General features: G+C 40.6%; 1 protein-coding gene across 13 annotated transcripts in view; it reads left to right on the plus strand.

The window, feature by feature from the left end:
• Nucleotides 1–2,474: 2,474 nt before the first annotated feature.
• The window catches only part of PPP1R9A (protein phosphatase 1 regulatory subunit 9A), a 321,494-nt gene continuing 304,746 nt past the window's right edge, over nucleotides 2,475–19,222 (plus strand). For 2 of the 13 annotated variants that reach the window (XM_043462631.1, XM_043462642.1), the window contains exons 1-2: nucleotides 2,475–2,653; nucleotides 4,845–6,455. In XM_043462631.1, the coding sequence (XP_043318566.1) occupies nucleotides 5,061–6,455 (1,395 nt within the window). In that variant the 5' untranslated portion in view covers nucleotides 2,475–2,653; nucleotides 4,845–5,060. Of the gene's footprint in view, nucleotides 2,654–2,730; nucleotides 3,098–3,243; nucleotides 3,551–4,821; nucleotides 6,456–19,222 lie in introns of those variants that run through there. The other 11 variants (XM_043462636.1, XM_043462641.1, XM_043462630.1 and 8 more) reach the window with 8 other exon arrangements.

Consider the following 19,222-nt stretch of genomic DNA (forward strand, 5'->3'; position numbering starts at 1 on the left):
AATGTTAATTTTTATTTATTTTTGGCTTTACCGGGTCTTTGTTGCTGCCCGGGCTTTTCTTTAGTTGTGGAGAGGGGGGCGACTCTCTATAGCAAGAGTTTCTCACTGCAGTGACTTCTCTTGCCGTGGAGCACAGGCTTTAGGGCTGGCAGGCTTCAGTAGTGGCGGCCCCTGGACTTTGGAGCACAGGCTCAGTAGTGGCGCATGGCTTTAGCTGCCTAAAGGCATGTGGGATCTCCCCAGATCAGGGATTGAACTGTGTCTCCTTTGTCAGCAGGCAGATTCTTTACCACTGAGCCTCCAGGGAAGCCCAGAACTTAATTTTAAATTGTATATGATTTAAGTTATATAACCACATGTATTGGATTAGTTAGTAGTGGTCTAGTAGTCCCTTCAAACATTCAGATAAGTGTTAGAAATGGAAGGTGGATAATGGGCAAGCCAGGAATCTAAAATTATGTTTTAAAAACTCTGTCATTCATCCCTTCACTATGAATTTTTCCAGAAGGTTCATATTAAAAAAAAAAAAAAAAATGAAACCCAAACCAACCGAATTCTTTAGGCTGCTTTTCTGCATGAATCATCTTTTTGTAAAGAGGTGTAAGACTGGTTTTGTTGCCAACTCTGCCCCCTCATCTACAGATAGAACTCAGTGATTAGGTTCCTGCATTTATTTAAGTTATTCTCCTAAAAAACATGGTTTCCATACTGCAAATAAATGACAGGAACTTTTCCACTCATTTACCCCAGACAGCACAAATGTTCTTTCCAAAAGTGGAGACTGGAACCACAGCCCCCTCACATTGCCTGTTACATCTGTTTATGCTTATAGAAGTGACATCCACGTCGTAGACAGAGAATGCCAATTCCTTGGGAAAGCACCCAGAATTTGGTGAGGCTTGAAGAAAAGAAAAAAAACTCCACTGTTCAAAATGAGAGATACATAGAATTGAGTAGCGACAAAGCTCTTTTGAAATTAGGTGAGAAAAGACTTTGCTTCAAGAGTATATAGATTCTGTGTACAGACTGGCCAGAGTTCATATGTAGCTATAATCACTTTCTAGTGATAAAGCTGTGTGTGCTCATTCAGTTGTGTCTGACTCTTTGCAGCCCCATGGACTGTAGCCTGTCAGGCTCCTCTGCCCATGAAATTTTCCAGGCAAGAATACTAGAGTGGGGTGCCATTTCCTTCTCCAGGGGATCTTCCCGACTCAGGGATTGAACCCTGTTCTCCTACATTGCAGGCAGATTCTCTACCACTGTACCACCTGGGAAGCCCTAGTGAGAAAGCCGAAGGTGAGTTACAAAACCTAAACCTGTTTTCCCATCTGTAAAAATGCAGGTGATAATAGTTTCCTTGGAAAAACTCATGTAACGCTTTGAAATGGACAAAAAGATTATTGAGGGTCCTTTCAATGGAATGCTGGCTGTTATTACAGCAGTGGTCACCAATCTCTTTGGAACCAGGGACCTGTTTAGTGGAAGCCAATATTTCCAGGGACTGGATTGAGGAGGATGGTTTCAGGACGATTTAAATGCATTATGTTTATTGTGCACTTTATTTCTATTATTATTACTTCAGCTCCACCTCAGATCATCAGACATTAATTAGATCCCAGAGGGAGGCTGGGGACCCCTGGGATTCTTCATGGTTCTATAGTACTTTGCACCTTTGCCTGCCTTTGACTAGATTTTCTACCATTCTATAAGCCCTAGAAACTTAAGGATACTGTAAATGGTTCTTATCTGTAGAAATGCAAAATCATTTTGTTCCTTAAGAGATACAGTTGATTACTACTCTGTATGGGAGATAATTCAGAACATTACATTTTAGTGCCTTATTAACCAGTTTTGCCTCTTTGCTGATTTTCCATAAAGTTTTGTTCTTCACATTGTCATTTGGATGGGTTATATCTTGGTGTTCCCTCCCTAATTGATGAGTCAAGTAACATTTTTGACACATCTTCATTTTACATTTCTATTAAGAGTATATTTTTACCTTCTTGAAAAATTCTCCTTAAAAGTTTCTACTCCATAGGTTTTTTTTTTTTTTTTTTTGAGGATTGGTTTAAAGGTCTTTATTGACAGTTATGATAGATTTTATGTTTTGCAGGAAGGCTGTAACACTTTCTGTATTTTTGATTGCGTAAGGAGGGGGGGTACTGAGCACTTATAAAAGGGGTGGTGGGTTGGGCGGGGGAGTCTGAAAAACTCTTTCCTGACGAGAAAGCCAGAAGAGTTCCTCCTCTCTCTCTTTTTAGCCGTGGTGCCTAAGGTCAAGGTGGGTGTTAGGTGAAGCTCAGCGGCCTAAGTGGCGGCCATTCTGCGGGGCCTAGGGATTGGCCTTGCAGGCCAGGAGCGTGGCCCAGGGTTTTAGACGCCCCGGGGTCAGGGAGTTAACTGCAGACTCTGTGGGATGGGGCCCCAAGAACCCAGTCCTCGCGGCACCGAGACCCGAGCCGAAGGGCAGGCCCTGGCCCAAGCCCGAGGGGCTCTTCGCCCACGGCGCGGGGCCGGGGGGTGGGGCGGCCTCGCCTCGGGCCGGTGGTTTTCGCCCTCCGTTGGCCGCCAGAGGCTCCCTCTCTCCCTCTCCTGGGATTTTGCTGCCGGGCTCCCTCTCTCTGCGGCCCTAGAGTTAATCCCATCAGCCGAGGTGAGGCACCTGTTACCCCGGGCCTTCCTCACCCCCGCGGCCTCTCCCCCATTCCACCTCGGCTCCGCGGCCGGCCCAACGGCCCGGCGCGGGCGGCCGCACGTGGGCGAAGCCCCTGCCCCGGCCGGGACCCCCGGCCCAGGCCGGCCCGAGGGTGCGAGCGCCTCGGGGCCCGGGCCGCCGCCCGCCCGCAATGGCGTTGGGCAGTGCCGCGCGCCTCCCCGGGCCGCCCTGCGCGGGCCGGGCGCGCGTGGGGGCCGCGGCGCGAGTGGAAGCGGCCGCCGCAGCCGCCCTCCGCGCTGCGCCGTGAGGAGCGGGTGGAGGGGCGGCGAGCGGGCCGGCGCCGAGCCGAGTTGCGGCCACCGCGGGGCGGGGGGCGCCTCGGAGGAGGGGGTGGGAGCCACGGCCGCCTGACCCTCCCCGCCCGCGGCGGCTCCGGCTCGGGTAAGGGGGAGGCTGTGCGCGGGGCGAGGAGTTGGGGAGGGTGGAGATGAGGAGGGAAAAATCGGGATGTACAAAGGCTGAGTTGCAGGCTGAGGGTGGGGGTGGGTTGCGGTTGAGGATCAGAGGCATTATCAGTGGGATCTATTGTCTCCTGGCACTCTGGGACGAAAAACAAAGGGATTTATTAGCACTACCCTGTAATTTTTTCCTTCTTTTTTTTTTAAATTTTAATGTGGCTGGGGAGCTCGGCTTTCCCCGAGCCACGCCGGCATCCGCCTGGCAGCCGCCGGGAGCCGCAGCCAATGTGTTAGGACTTCAGGTGCTTCTTGGCACAAAGCTAGTCCGCGACCTCCTGCCATAGCGCTTGGCGTCACCTGCTCTCCCGGCCCTGCCCCTGCCCGGGGGCCGAGGGATTGCGTCCCGAACCAGGCTTGGGAATCGGCTGCCTCTCAAGTTGGTGTTATTTATGTTTGTCTTTTGTGAGGGCAGGTTTTGAATCCCCCGGCGGCCCCGTCGCCCCCGCCTCCGCCCCTTCGGGGTTTGGAATTGGCGGGGGCGGGAGTGGGGTGTGAGGGTGGGGGTCGGGGGAAGGGTGTGAAGGCTTAAACAAATGTCAGGGTAGAAGGAGATTGTCGATGCCTGACAGAAAAACAGGCACCACACTCTGAAGCCTTTCTTGTTTGTCTGCATGGGCCATGCATGCGTGCTGGGCCAGGAGCCGAGTTTGGTTGGAGACGGTTTCAATGAAAGTGTGTGCTTCCTCATCTGATGGTGCGTGCAGGTGATAGGGCTCGGCCTAATATTAAACAAAACAAAACAAAAACAAAATGAAAAATCTTTAGAACTACAGTGCCTGCTCCACAGCGGATCTTGAAGTATTTGCTTGCTGGCATATTGATGTAAAATCCAGCTGTGGGCTAGAGGAAACCGGCCAGCATGCATTGCGTTGTATTCTGAGCTTGTAGTAAGTTAGAGGCAAGTGTAATAAACAAATCAGGGCTATGAAAAGAGGTTTCATGGTCTGTTTACCTTCTGATCGTCACGTTCTCATACATTGATTCCCATGATATTGTATATCCCACTCTATAATTAATGATGTTCACTCTTAGGAAACTTCCAAATATTTGATATGGTTCTGAACTTGAAGTGAAACTTACTGCCATTTAAGAACATTATTATGCTTGTTTTGGTCTGAAATTGCACTAGGGTTGCTTTGGGGATGCCATAGATGAGAATATCGGACCAGAAAGAATGGAATAAGTCACTGTAGGCATGTTTTGGAGTTTGTAAACATAGATTCTGAACTTTTAATTATGCTTGTACAGAAAGAATAAGTTCTACCTGATGTGGGAAATCGCAAGTGAATTTCATTTTTCTGGATAGCTTGATGATTTCTTAAAGATCTGGGAACTGCTGGTTTCTTTTAAGGTCATTCACAAAACCAACCAAAACTTAAGCTAAAGTATTGCTTTCAAGTGTACCTATGTGTCACGTGTGTGTGTGTGTGTGTGTGTGTGTGTGATTTTGGTGTGTGTGTGGCTCCTCAAGTTATGTTTGAAACAGTTTTGTTACCCAAGATTGATCAGAGTTATAACTTTTAAATTCTTGGCTTTGAAGTTTCCAGTTCAAAAAGTAATTTCTTAGTTGACATGTGGCTAAGCCACTTTGAAAAATGTATTAATAGTTGACTAAGCATATAAATTCAAATTAGTAAATGAATTCAGAAATTCACTCTTTTCTGTTACAGATGAACCTGTAGTCTTGCTTTGAAAAAGCCATTTTGTGTAACTCTTGACTGAATAATTTCCTAATACACCTGTTGGGAGGATCACTGACCCAGTATGCCATTTGAGAGGCACTTTTTCTTGACCAGATACTGGTGATTAGAGAAGAGAGGTGTTTTGTTTTTTTGGTTTTTTTTCCTGATCATTATGAACATTGGCTTTTCACCCCTGAAGTAAAAATGTTGAAAACTGAGTCTTCGGGTGAACGTACCACGCTCAGAAGTGCCTCTCCTCACAGGAATGCATATAGAACTGAGTTCCAGGCATTGAAAAGTACCTTTGACAAACCCAAGTCAGATGGGGAACAAAAAACAAAAGAAGGTGAGGGCTCCCAGCAGAGCAGGGGGAGGAAATATGGCTCCAATGTCAACAGAATTAAAAACCTATTTATGCAGATGGGCATGGAACCCAGCGAGAATGCCGCAGTCATTGCCAAAACAAGGGGCAAAGGTGGACCTTCGTCCCCTCAGAGGCGAATGAAGCCCAAAGAGTTTCTGGAAAAAACAGATGGCTCGGTTGTTAAGCTGGAGTCCTCTGTTTCAGAACGAATTAGTAGATTTGACACAATGTACGATGGCCCTTCATATTCTAAGTTCTCAGAAACACGCAAGATGTTTGAGAGGAGTGTGCATGAGTCAGGACAGAACAACCGCTATTCCCCAAAGAAGGAGAAAGCTGGAGGGAGTGAGCCTCAGGATGAATGGGGTGGTTCCAAGTCCAACCGAGGCAGTACTGATTCCTTGGACAGTCTTAGCTCCCGGACCGAGGCTGTCTCCCCAACTGTGAGTCAACTGAGCGCAGTGTTTGAGAACACCGATTCCCCCAGTGCCATCATTTCCGAGAAGGCTGAGAACAGCGAGTACTCGGTGACTGGGCATTATCCCCTGAATTTGCCATCTGTTACCGTGACAAATCTCGACACCTTTGGACACCTTAAGGATTCTAATTCTTGGTCTCCTCCAAGCAAGCACAGTGACGATGCAGAGGATGCTCCCAAGAGTACCACAAGCCCAGGACTAGAGGTGGCTTCGAAAAGTACCTCTCTAGCTTCTGTGCCTAGCGAAGAGGCGCAGCAGAGCAAGGCAGCCGAGGCCCCCACATCTAGCCACGAGGCTCCCGACAGAACTGACAGAGACATCCCTGAAGAAGCTGGTGCCGAAAGCAAGGCAGTGCCAGAGCTTGAAATCCCTTCACCACAGAACGAACCTTCAGAAGACGCAGAAGCTCGTTTGGTTGGGAGTGAGGCAGCAATGCAACAGAAGAGAGAACTTGCAGGTGGTGATTTCGCCCCTGCTGATGTATCTAGGTTCACTTGTGAAAAGGATGTATTTGAAGAGCCGCATCATTTCGGGAGCTCCCATGTTTACATGCACAGTGACTATAACGTCTATAGGGTGAGATCCAGGTATAATTCAGACTGGGGAGAGACAGGCACTGAACAGGAGGAGCAGGAAGATAGTGATGAAAACAATTACTGTCAGCCTGATTTGGAGTACTCCGAGATCGTTGGATTGCCAGAAGAAGACGACATCCCGGCAAATAGGAAAATTAAGTTTAGTAGTGCTCCGATTAAGGTAAGTAGATTTTCATAGTTTGTTTTTGGAGTTTTTTTTTTTCCCCCCTCTAAGTTTTTTTCTTAGTATTTGGGCCTAACTGTATGTAGACTGGGACTGACATCTGTAAAAACTACCAGGTTGTGATACACACATGTTGTCTGGTGATTTTAAGAGTTTGGAGTTTTGAGAGCTATTTCTTGATGTGCTTTGTAGTTGTGTAAACCAGTTGTGTAAACAGCAATATTAAAGTTGAAGAAGTTTGGAGATTGTGAGATACATACCAGTGGACTGGAGTATGAATACTATGAACCCTGAAAGCCAGGAGTGTTAGTTGGAAGGAGAATTACTTCTTTAACTAGTTTTACTTGAAATTATCCATAAATAATAAAATCATCTAAATGTAAACCCTGTAGGATTTGAGGTATCATGTACAAAGGGAGAGTTATGATAACCTTGAAATAATATTCTTTATTTACTTGCTTAAAAAATCTGAGTTATCCCTTACTTAAGTGTAAGTGGATTGTGAGGAATGCTGGAACTTTTTTTTTTTTTTTTGTACTGCTCCTTGGTAGTGAATGTTTGATTCGTGGAAATATGTTAGCGGACTTAACTACTTAAAATTAGAAAGCTATGACTCTAAATAGCTTTGAGTTCAGAATTCGTTATATGGCTTTAAAATGGAATTGTTTGAAAGGATGTTAAATTGATTTGCCATTCATGGATTTATTTTTACCTCTTAAAAACTGGATAAATGCCAATTGAATTCAGATGTTCTATTCTAATGACTTCACTTAGTTAACATTTGGAATAGAAGAATAACACAAAAATACATCCGCAGCGGGTGGTGAAACATTATTAGCTGATAATGGCAGTGGGGCAGAAGGTGTTTGGTTGAGTATCAGCATCTCCTGGAGTGCTTTTTCAAAGCGTCCTTGCCCATCAGCTGAGTGCCAAGGTGCTGGCATGCCCTCCTAGGGGAATCTGGAGGGCTGTGGTGGCAGAGTATGTAGTTTGCACCCACTTTCTAGGGACTCTTAGCTCACACAGTAAGTGTAGATGATAGATTTGGAATTAGATAAGTTATTTTCTTAAATTTTCTCCTCAAAGTCTAAAGCCACTGTCTGTTGTTAATTCCATCTTGTAAAACTTTCATAGAAGGCTGTAAGATGTGTTATTTACATAGCAAAGATAAATATGACCTTTCTGTAACTGTGAAATTCTTTCTTGAAATAAGCTAATAATCTATGAAATTATTTACTGGTGTTAACAGGCAAATTTGCCTTTCAGTAGTGTAAAGCAAAGTTTTGGGTCAGAATGGGTCTTGTCAAGTTAAACTATGCTTGAAATAACTTCTGGAGCTATGAATCTAGTTTCTAAGGAAGCTAAATTTTTTTGCTGCTCTTTCCCACCTCCCTTTGTTGTTCTCTCCCCTACCCCCAAGTTGTAGACACTCTCTTTAGAGGTCCCTTTTCCTCAGGCCCGTCCAGCCAGCTCCTAAATTTCATTATTCAAGTCCCCTTTGCAAGTGCTCTCTCATCTGAGCATCATCTTTCTACCCCTTAGGAAGAAAGCAACAAGATTAAATTGTTACACATCCAGTAAGGCAGGAATAACTGAAATGACTCTTCAAGGAGTTTGTTAAAACCGGTGACCAGCTCCCTAATGGGGAATAGCAGCTTATTAAAATTTATCAACCCTGATGGAGCACCAGCCTTGTATTTGGGTCCTGGGCTGCACAAAACACAGCTGCAGGTACCGGTTTAATGGATTTTAAGGGATTTGTCATTGAAACTTGGATGTTCATATGTGAACAAACCAGGGTTTAGGGTATGATGTTTTGAAGTGTTTTTTTTTGATGTTTTGAAGTTGAAGTCATTTTTTTTTCTACCATTGCTTATAACAATAAGCATTTTGCCTCTTAATTTTCACATTAAAGACTGTATTTCACATAACAAGGAATGAAATAGAGTTCATAGGTTTAATGCTTTCCGTTAAGAACATGATTCAAACATCAGATTTGTGAAAGATGACTTGCTGCGTTTCAGTGGGCAGTTAACTGTACTAGTTGGAGTGGATTAAGTTTGCGAACAGAAGATCTATTCTTAGCCCTTTGTAATGAATGAGACAATTACTCTTTTCTTGTTCCCATTGTTTAACACGTAAGTGGATTCACTTAGAAATCTTGAGAGCTACTTTTCCACTGGTGGTGGTGATGGTGGTAGTGTTTAGATTATTCTCCAATTAAGATTTTTGCCTCAGAGAGTGGTAATAATGTTTATTGAAGGCTTGTCAGATATCTACTCTCATGCTGTTAGCTGCAGAGGACATAAAAATCTATAAGGTTACCTCTTTCTCTGTGAGCTTGTGGAGTCACTTCTTAAACACATGGCATTTAAAACCCGTGAAACACAGTGTAAAAACCTGTGCTGAAGTGTCTAATGTCCTTTGAGTACTTTAACTGTTCTTGGCTATACTGAATGTGTGGCGTGAACAGTATTCGATAGGTCATTTAGAAGGGAATACACTCAGCCATTCTCTATGGGTGTTTCCTTATTCTTTTTATAAATATTTCTTTATTGGAATGGGAAGTTATATGCTTTCCAACATAAATCTTTTCCTTTGAAACATAAACACATTCCCTGTTTCAGAAGTAATAACAAGCATATTCCTTACAGAAATGATCTTTAGAACTTTTACATTCTTTTCCCGATACTCTCATCTTATTCTTCACTAAACATTCTCAACACTTTGGCCATCTTGTTTTAGAACTTGTTTATGACCTTTATGTGTGTGACAGTGTCCAGTTTCTATTTTAGTTCTTCTACAGATGTTTTAAATTGATATTTCCCTAAGATGTCTTAATCTGGACCTAGAAAAATGTCAAAATAATAGCTGATCTTTCCTGTGTATGTACATCCTTTATATATAATTGTTGATGACGTTTAGAAATGGTCAGATTGTTTCTTAATGGAAAGATTAATGTGCTTCATTGTGTCATGGAAAATTAGAAGGAAATTAATAATAGAAAATATAAAATCCAACTTTGGAGTATGGAATGAGGGAGTGTTATGAAGATATGCTGATTTGAGATATGGAATTATACCTTCATTCTCAAGAATTTCTCAGAATCAAGGAATTGAATTAAATTTGTCTTAGATAAATCAAAGAAAGGGTGACATTTAAATTTTTTAAAATTATTTCAGAACATTTATTGAGTCCTTACTATGTGTCAGGGACAGTGAAATATAATAAATATATAAAATTACCAGAGCTGATAAAGTCAGGAACCGGTGGCCAGTGGGAAGTATACAGCTCATTAAGGTCACTTCTTAGGTCATTTTGCTCAACTCTGTTCTTGGATAACCTAAGATCATCACTTCAGTCTTGTTAAGAAAATCACGACCCTTTCTCTGTTTCTGGTACTTAGGTCCTTCAGATTGGTGTTCTTGAAACATAGTGTATCGGAAAAAGTGTATTTTTTTAATTCCCAGCGAGACAAAAGAGCTGGATTAGTGTTGAGATACATTATTCTGTAATTTTCTGTGTGTTTTCTCAAGTTGCATGGAGTTTTACAAAGCTGGAGTTGAACGAGAGTCACCAATGGCTTCAATGTTGCTCTAAGCCTTACAAGATAGTTGTTGAAAATGGATTTTTTAGCTTTCTCTCCCTATTTTGGGGCTATGAGTTATTGTCAGGGGGATACTTGAGGCCTTTTATTCAGGATGGTGTTCTCAGCATCGTTCTGACACCCAAATTTCTGTCTCTGTGCAGTTTTCTCTAACAGTCCCAATCAGTGCTTCTAAACTTGAATTTGCATTATCAGTCACTCAGGGACCTTTTGAAATGCTTGTCTCTTTTTCAGTAGATGTTTTGTAGGAAATTACCTTGATGCAGTAGTTAGCCTCCAAGTACACTACCAGCTATCCCAGAGGTATGGACTAGACAGGCTCAGCCATCAAATTAAAATGCTTGAATCATACAATTTATCAAATCAGTTTAAACCACACAGCCAGAAGCAAGAGGAAAACCGTGGGGTGGGGGGGAATGATGAGGAGAGGGGCGGTAAGTTAACGAGCTTAAGGTACAAAGGAGATTGAAAGGAAGGACCTGAGCCCTTTCACTTTTTTGTACCTGAGTCCTGGGAACACAAAATGCGTGTGTCCTGTGTCTCTCCCACATCAGCCTTTCCCACTGATGGTGTGCGTGCTTCGGAGGATGCGAGTTGAGGAAGAACTCTGCACAGGCTCGTGATGCCCTGGCATCTTACTTCCCGGGATACACACTTGCTGAGCCGAAGGCAGTGGGGACAGGGACATCTGTATACAGGTGTAGGCTTACCAGTTTGCCTGCTGGCGAGCCTTGCGGCTGTTTGCGTTTCCTGGTGAGAGCCCCTGAGGGTCCAGAGTAGCCTCACACTGAATGTCCTCGCTGGAAGGCTGGCATGGATGGCATCGCTGTCAGTCCAGAGGTGGTATGATAATGGCTTGGTCTTGCCATCTCTTTCTATTTTGGAATATCTTACAGGTTACTGGCTTACCTAATTGTAACATATCTTGTGACTTTTCTGTTGGTCTTACAAGCTCGCATTACTGTGCTTAACTAAGTCACTGAGTGTTAGCTTACTACCATCAGTGATGATAACTTCTTAAGAGTTTCATCCAATCCATTTATTTTCTTGACCTTTATAAACAGAATTTAATATTCCCAAGCAATACCACAAACTCTCAACAATAGTAGGTCTGGGGTGAAATTTTGCCCTTCTGACAAGCTCTCAGATTGGTGCCGATGCTGCTGTTCACCAGACCACTATTTGGAATATGATTTTGAAGTATAATCTTCTGGCTTCTGAATGGGGCTTGTAACAAAAGTTGCTCTTCAGATGGGTCTGCTGTAGCTGCTTGTATGGAAAAATATTCTTTGAAGCTGAAACAGGTGTAAACTTGTTTCTGGATGCCAAAGTGGATTATGATCTCTAAATTCATAAGGAGTTTGGGTCATTAAAAAGTCGTATTTTCGACTCTCTGTGGTCTAAATTTTTAATTATTGAAGGACAGGAGGAGGAAGTTCTTGACAGACTCAGAAATTCCATTTCTCTCATTCTTTTGGAAGCCTAAATTTAAAAGCTTCTAGGGAGAGTATAAGAATCATCATTTTGTATAGCTTGCTTTTATTTGGATAGCATTCAAACTGAGCTTCCTTTTACAATTTGGTGTTTTATAAATTATGGTTTATAACCAGGCAAATATGTCAAATGTTTTAATGTGCTGTGTAAAATCAAATAATGAATAGTTATTGAATGATCCCTTTTCTAATACTGCATATGTGTATACTAATAGCTTTTCCCCTCCACTGAAATTTGGTCATTTAATATTTAAATGAGATTCCTTTCTACAGCAGCCTATTACAGATGTTTGCAGAAATTTATTTGTAGTAGAAAGATTTAAAGTTTCTTGCTTTTTGTATCATCAACAATATTTTTTGTTCCCCTCTAAATTTCCTCACAAAGGATGCTCATTGTTGCGGTAATGAACTTTAAAGAAAAAAGACTGAATTTGAGGAAAATAACTTTCTATTATGTCATCCATCCATTGTTTACTTTATTAACCTAGTCACATGCCCGTCAGCAGTAATTTGATTTAAATCTCTTCTGCATTAGATTTTTTTCTAACATCTTCTTCACCTAAAAAAGAAAAAAGACTTCAGAATTTCTATAGAAAAACACAATTATATACAGGATAAATTCTGTATAAGCAAATCACCTGTTATGTTTGGTTCTGAATATCACTTCTTCGTTTTTGTGCTATTATCTAATTTACTTAATATTTTTTCTTAATTTCCTATGCTATTCATTTTGAATCTTTCATTTTTGTTCTTTTGCTTCATTATAGTCTCCGGTTTTCATTTTGAATAGAAAAAAAGTAACTTTTCAAGTAATGCTTCACATTTTTTCTTTCTGGTCACTTTAAAAAATTACCCTGGTTCTAATTGCTTCATCTTGGTTTGTGACATAGAAACTTAAAGATGAAAAATACTTAAGGGTAATCTAGTGTAATTTCCTACTCACTTCAGTTAGCCCTTCAATAGCATATTGCTGACAGATGATCATTCAGCTTCTGCCTGAGTAATTCCACTTATGGGGGGTTTATTATTTTGCAAGGCAAAAGGAAAGTTAGAAGGAGGGACATGCTGTGTGCGTGTGTGTGTGCGTGTGCGTGTGTGTGTGTGTGTGTGTGCGCTCATATATTTGCTTATTTTCATTTATCTTTAATTTGCAGTTTTTTATTGAGATCAAATTTAAATAACATCAGATTCACCATATTCAAGTGTACAATTCAGTGGTTTTCAGTATATTCATGATGTGCAGCCAGCACTATTATCTAATTCCGGAATATTTCCATCACCCTAGAAAGAAACCCTGTGTCTGTTAGCAGTCGTTCCCAATTCCCTTTCTTCCCACATCCTTTGGCAAACAATAATCTACTTTCTGTCTCTATGGATTTGTGTCTTCTGGACATTTCATATAAATGGGATCAAGGGCGTGCTTTTTAAAGAGAATGTAGGATATGCAGTGAGCATGTCTTGAGCTATGTTAAAATTTAGGATACAGTGTGGGCAGCAGACTATAGGAAGGTCTAAAGGGCAAGGATAAAGGACTTTATGGATGGTGACATGTTCTCAAGATGAAGTGACAGGTTGTGGGGGCCACAAATGTTGCCTGCCTGTTAATGCAGTTTCATGGAGAGAAAGAAGACAGGAAGCTGAGATAACAGCAGGATCCAAAAAGGGATGAGGATACTTGTTAACTGAGGAAAAATGGTGTATGGGGCAAAGAGGATGGTCAGAATCACTGCCTAACTTGGGACACTGCACTTTTCTTCACGTAATCTGAAATTGCCGTTGATGAAGCTAAGTGATTGCTTCAGCCCAGGGTATCTTTAAAGGCACAGAAGCGCTGATGCCAATTTTCATCCTTACATTGGTCTTTTCTAGCATGAAGCGACTCTTGTCATTTTCCCATGATCTGATTTATTTCCATCCTACTGCTCTTAGGTTCTTGCTCCTATTATTCTTTTATGTTGATTGGAATTGTTCATGGATGAACTTCCCTCTTTATTTTAAAACTTCTCCTCCTTCAATATTTCAGTATAGATTTTATATGCCATTCTGACTATTATCTCTATAAATCATGTATGAGATAAGTCATTTTGGGCAGGCATTTAATTTATTGCACATTGTCAACTAAAGTATATTATATACATCACTCTTTAAATATTACTAAGTGATAATGAGAGTAACACCAAACTTTTTTTTTTTTAAGCTAGTTTTGTACATTTTCTTTATTTGGTTGTGCTGGGTCTTTGTTGCACAGGCTTTTCCCTAGTTGCAGCAAGTGGGGGCTTCTCTTGCTCGGCTTCTCTTGTTTCAGAGCAAAGGCTACTAGGGTGTGTGGGCTTCAATAGTTGCAGCACATGGGCTTAGTTGCTCTGAGGCATGTAGGACCTTCCTGGACCAGGGATCTAATGTGTGTCTCCTGCATTGGCAGGCAGATCCTTTACCGCTAGGCCACCAGGGAGCTCCCAAAACTTTCTTGATATTCTGTAAACTTGGACAAGTCTGTGTCTTGAAACTTTGGTTTTCTTATGTGTAAGTGAGGCTGTCTTACTTGTAATTTATCGCTGGAATCTTTTCTCAGCTTTAACTTCTTGTTATCTTGACTGTATTTTAAACATATTTGTACAGTATCATTGCCATAAATATTTGTGCTATTATTTCAAAGGGAAAAATTTGAACGTCTTTGTTGAAATGTCAAATGAAGTTATGTTAAATTGCTCTTGAGAGTGTTATTTATACTATAGATTGTAGTTAAGAACTTTAAGATGATTAAAAGATTAAACCCAGGGGAGGACATTTTGATAGAGTCACTTCTAGAGCAACTCTACTTTTGAAAGTATGACTTGAACTATATATTAGAACACCTTGCTGAGGAACCTAAGAATAAAGAAATATTTTGTAATATAGTTGCTGACATATTCATTGCTTTACTCACTTTTGTTCTAGAAATAGCTTCACAGCACAGTTCAACATGATTGAGATATTGATAATCTTTTGCATGATTCCCAATTTTTTAGCCTAACTTGCTCTTTCTCATGTGCCAATCCTTACAAAAAGGGCAATGGCAAGGCAGAGTATAAAGATATTTGGAAATTTTATATTTTATTTATTTAAGGATATTTATTTGTTTGGCTGTGCTGGATCTTAGTTGCAGCTTGTGGGATCTTCATACTTCCTTAAGACCTGCCGGATCTTATTGAACTCTTACTGTTCAGCATGTGGGATCTAGTTCCCTGACCAGGAATCGAACCTGGGCCCCCTGTGTTGGGAGCTTGGAGTCTTAGGCTCCCTGGATCACCAGGGACATCCCTGGAAATTTTGTATTTTAGGAGGAGCAAAGTCTTGTTGCTTGTTTAATATATTCCAGAAGGATTAGAAAAAGCACTTGGAGAGTTAAAACTGTTCCACATATATTTATGTGTGAAGAAAAGTGGTTTTAAATGGACTGGCTCAAAGACCAGTTAGTCTCCTGCTCTCTCTTTTTAAGTCAGATAATGAATGAGTTTTGTTTGGAGGAAGCTAATCTTCCACATTATTTTCTCTGCCAGCTGAAATACGGTGGGCTCGGTTGGGGCACATAGTGGTTGACAAAAGGTCAGAAAAGAAACCGAGCGGTGACCGTGGTGGTCGCCTGGGGAGCTGCTTGCTGGGTAGGGATTTGGTGTTTCTCCCCTGATGCTCTGGGACTGGCGCGACTCTGAGAAACTGCATGGCGGCGTGCCTGGATTCTTCCTGTTCAGTGAGGTACACCCTTCTCTTTCTTCCACTTCAGATCTCTTCTGCAAGTATTGCTTTTTATTTCTCTTCTTTCAAACAATATGTCAGGGATAGAACTTTGTGGAGGGTACGTTCATACTGGAAAATATGTTTACTCTTGATATAAAGATTCTAAATAATACTTAAGGTCAAAGGTGCCTATTTTGAAAAGTTCCCCTTCACTGTGAGGGGCCTCAATAGAGGAGGGAGAAGAGCAGTTTATTGGTTAGTTCTTAAGGTCCGCTTGTGAGTTACGGCTGTACTGATGGATTCTTTTTACTCAGCACTTGTTTCAGATAGAACGGATGTGCCAAGTTGTTTTGTAAGAAACAGACATAAATTCACACTTTTCGTTATGAATCAGCTATTGTATTTTTTTAAAAAGAACCCGTCCCTGGCGCTACAACTACTGTGTATACAGTGAATAAGGAACAGGGATATATTGTATAGCACAGAGAAATATAGCTATTATTTTGTAATAGCTTTAAATGGAGTGCAGTCTATAAAATTATTAAATCACTCTGTTGTACATGTAAAACTAATGTAATATTGTAAATGAACTACACTTCAATAAAAAAAAATTAAAAGAAACCAATTCTTACAGGAAAAGCAAAGCTTACTATAGGGTGTTTGACCTTGTGTACCAGTGTGTAAAATGTAAGAGTTTTTATTATTTTTTGGCCACACCACGTGGTGTGCAGGATCTTAGTTCCCTGACTAGGGATTGAATCCATATTCCCTGCAGTAGAAGCGCAGAGTCCTGACCACTGGACCATCAGGAAATTCCCAGAACGTAATTATTTTTAAAAGTTTATTCTGTAGATAGAATACTAAAATGCAGTAATTTAAGTTGTGCATCAGTTTTATTTTGGCCACTCCACAGACACAGCATGCAGGATCTTAGCTCCCGGATCAGGCATTGAACATGTGCCCCCTTCAGTGGAAGCACGGAGTCTTAACCACTAGACTGCCAGGGGGAAGTCCATAGGCTAAGGATTTTACATAGTTGTGCACCAGTTTTGTTTTAACATATGAATGCCAGAGCACACGTTTCCTCTTAGAAATTTTAAGATTAAGCACTGAATGTTAAAACAAACACACAAACAAGTCTCATGAAAAATAAAAGCTGGGCCAGAAATGAAAATTGATGATACAATAGGGGAAGAGGAATGTAAGAGTGATGATAACATAGATCAGGTCTTTGTTGACTTTTGATACATGTGCATAACACATGTTATGTTTTGTTTCAATGTTAAATTAACATTGAAAGGGAATTAACTCTATATACAATTTTTTTTTGTCCGCATCTAAAATTATCTATGATTATTTGCTTAGGATAGAGTCTTAAAATAAAGCTGTTGATACACACAGTCTGAATTATTATTCAGAAGGATTTTATTAGTTTATAATTAGCATTGCATTGGAATGTTTTTCTCATGATTCCTGGTATTATATATATGCTTTATAGTTTTCAGCTTGTTAGGTTTCTCATAATTTCTATGTATTATATTGACTTATTGGTGAGGTTGAATGTTTTCATCTGTTTACAGGCATTTTTTGGATATGAGTTCTGATTGTTATTTATTGCCTTTTAGTCAGTGATTATTAGTAATAGTCAAAGTGTTTATCAAAGTGTTGTCTTGGTAGAAAGTTAAAAGAACTCAGATATTCAATTAATAGTGAAATGGTTATAGTGTAATAAGATAAAGCTGTTATAAATCTTGTTTTCTAATTTTTTTAAAAAATATGTATTTATTTAACTGGTCTTAGTTGTGGCATGTGAAATCTAGTTCCCTTACCAGGAATTGAACACCACCCCTCTGCATTGGGAGCTCACAGTTGTAGCCTTTGGACCACCAAGGAAGTCCATAAAATTTTTGAAAATGAGAAATATTTTGCAGTATACAACACTGTAGGGTAAAAAGACTAGTTAAATATTTAATATGCATTTTTATCACAATTTTAATTTTAAAACTGAAAGACTGAAGAAAGCCTAAAAATACATACAGCAAAATGTTAATGCTAGTAATTTCTGGATATAGAAAATAAAGGTGATGTTTATAAAGCTATTTTAATTTTTCTAGATTTACTAAATTCTCTACAATGATCATATATTATTCTAATTATATAGAAAAAGGAGGACACATTTGGAATGATCAGCAGTAATAGCTATGTTTTTATTCTTTTGGTCACACTGCATGACATGCAGGACCTTAGTTCCCTGACCAGGAATTGAACCCACACCCCCTGGGGTGGAAGTGCGGAGTCGTAACCACTGGCGCTCCAAGGAAGTCCCTGACAGCCCTGAAGTTGACAGAAACATTAAAATGTACTGTCAGAGATGGATTCTAATAATTACTTTTTTGATGGAATTTTCTTTGGGGGTTAATATGTCACAGAACAAAATTTTGGAGTATAAATTTATGGAAAACTGAGGAGAGGTATTGGATTTAAGAAAATGGGTGACCTTTTGACAGTAGAATTCATTAAGTGCATACTTTCTAATCCTTGGTAAAATTGATCCCGCATTTGTGGCTAAGCTTGTAAGTACTATGTGGGGCAGGACTTCCTAATGAATTTTAAATTATGAGGATAATCCTTGCATAGGTTTTAGGTATTTTCTTCTCAGTTGCTGTTGTGTGTGTTACTTAGTATCCCAATGTGTTACTTAAAATGTGGGCATATATTCTGTATCTGAAGTGAAAAATATTTTGATGTGTAGTTTTACTTAAAACAATGAGTGTTTGTTTAAAGAAAGCCCATGGGCTTCCCTGGGGGCTCAGAGGTAAAGCCTCTGCCTGCAGTGCGCGAGACCGGGGTTCGAGCCCTGGGTCGGGAAGATCCCCTGGAGGAGGAAATGGCAACCCACTCCAGGACTCTTGCCTGGAAAATTCCCAAGGACTGAGGAGCCTGGTAGGCTACAGTCCATGGGGGTTGCACAGAGTCAGACACGACTGAGCGACTTCACTTTAAAGAAAGCCTAACAATTCTCCTATATGAGATCATGTCTTTTCTTTTGAATTTGTTAAATTATTGAACCTTAACAGGCTTTGTCTTTCAGAAGCTGAGAACAGAGATGTTACGTTTAGTATCTTGTCTACATATAATCTTATGAAAACACTTGAATGCACTCAGTTAAAAATGGGATTTTGTGTCCTAGGTCTCTAAAGCATCCTTTTGAATATGTTTTCTAAAAGATCAGCCAGTATGTAGTTTCTACTTATTATTCTTTTAAGAAATATATATTTATTTGTTTGGTTGTGCCGGGTCTTAAAGTGGTTGTGGCATGCGGGACCTTCCATCTTCCTTGCAGCATGAAGGATCTTCAGTTGTGCATGTGGGATCTACTTCCTTGACCAGGGACCAAACCTGGGCTCCCTGCTTTGGGTGTCCAGAGTCTTAGCCACTGAAAGGGAAGTCCCTTTTCTTGACAAAAGCTTTAACTGAAAAGATTGATTGGATATATGATTAGAGTATATGGTAGTATATAATATTTTTAGTTAGAGTCTAAGGGTCAGTTACCCTTAAGCACTGGATAGTGTTGCACCTGTGAAAAGCTTTGGTAGACAATGCTGAAGTATATAAATGGTGAGAAAAATATTTGGGGGAGATGGCAGAGTTTTCTGAAATCAGAAGTTAAAGTGTTGCTTTCGGCCTAATTAGATCAAATGATAGATTATACGGTTTTGAGCAATTCCAGCATTTTGTAAATTCTGGTGAAGTCCTTTAAATTGCCTTACTATGTAATCTGATGCTGTTATCTTTTTTTATTAGGTGTACTTAAACCATACTGTGATATGGCTAATAAATTCTATTTGTATTTTATTGAATAGTGAGTTTATAATAGTACTACTTAGATATGTATTATGTACATAATTATAAGTGTTATTTAAAGGAAAGAAGGCAGCATTATTAGG

This window comes from Cervus canadensis, chromosome 3, assembly GCF_019320065.1.
Source record: "Cervus canadensis isolate Bull #8, Minnesota chromosome 3, ASM1932006v1, whole genome shotgun sequence".
Classification (NCBI taxonomy): Eukaryota; Metazoa; Chordata; class Mammalia; order Artiodactyla; family Cervidae; genus Cervus; species Cervus canadensis.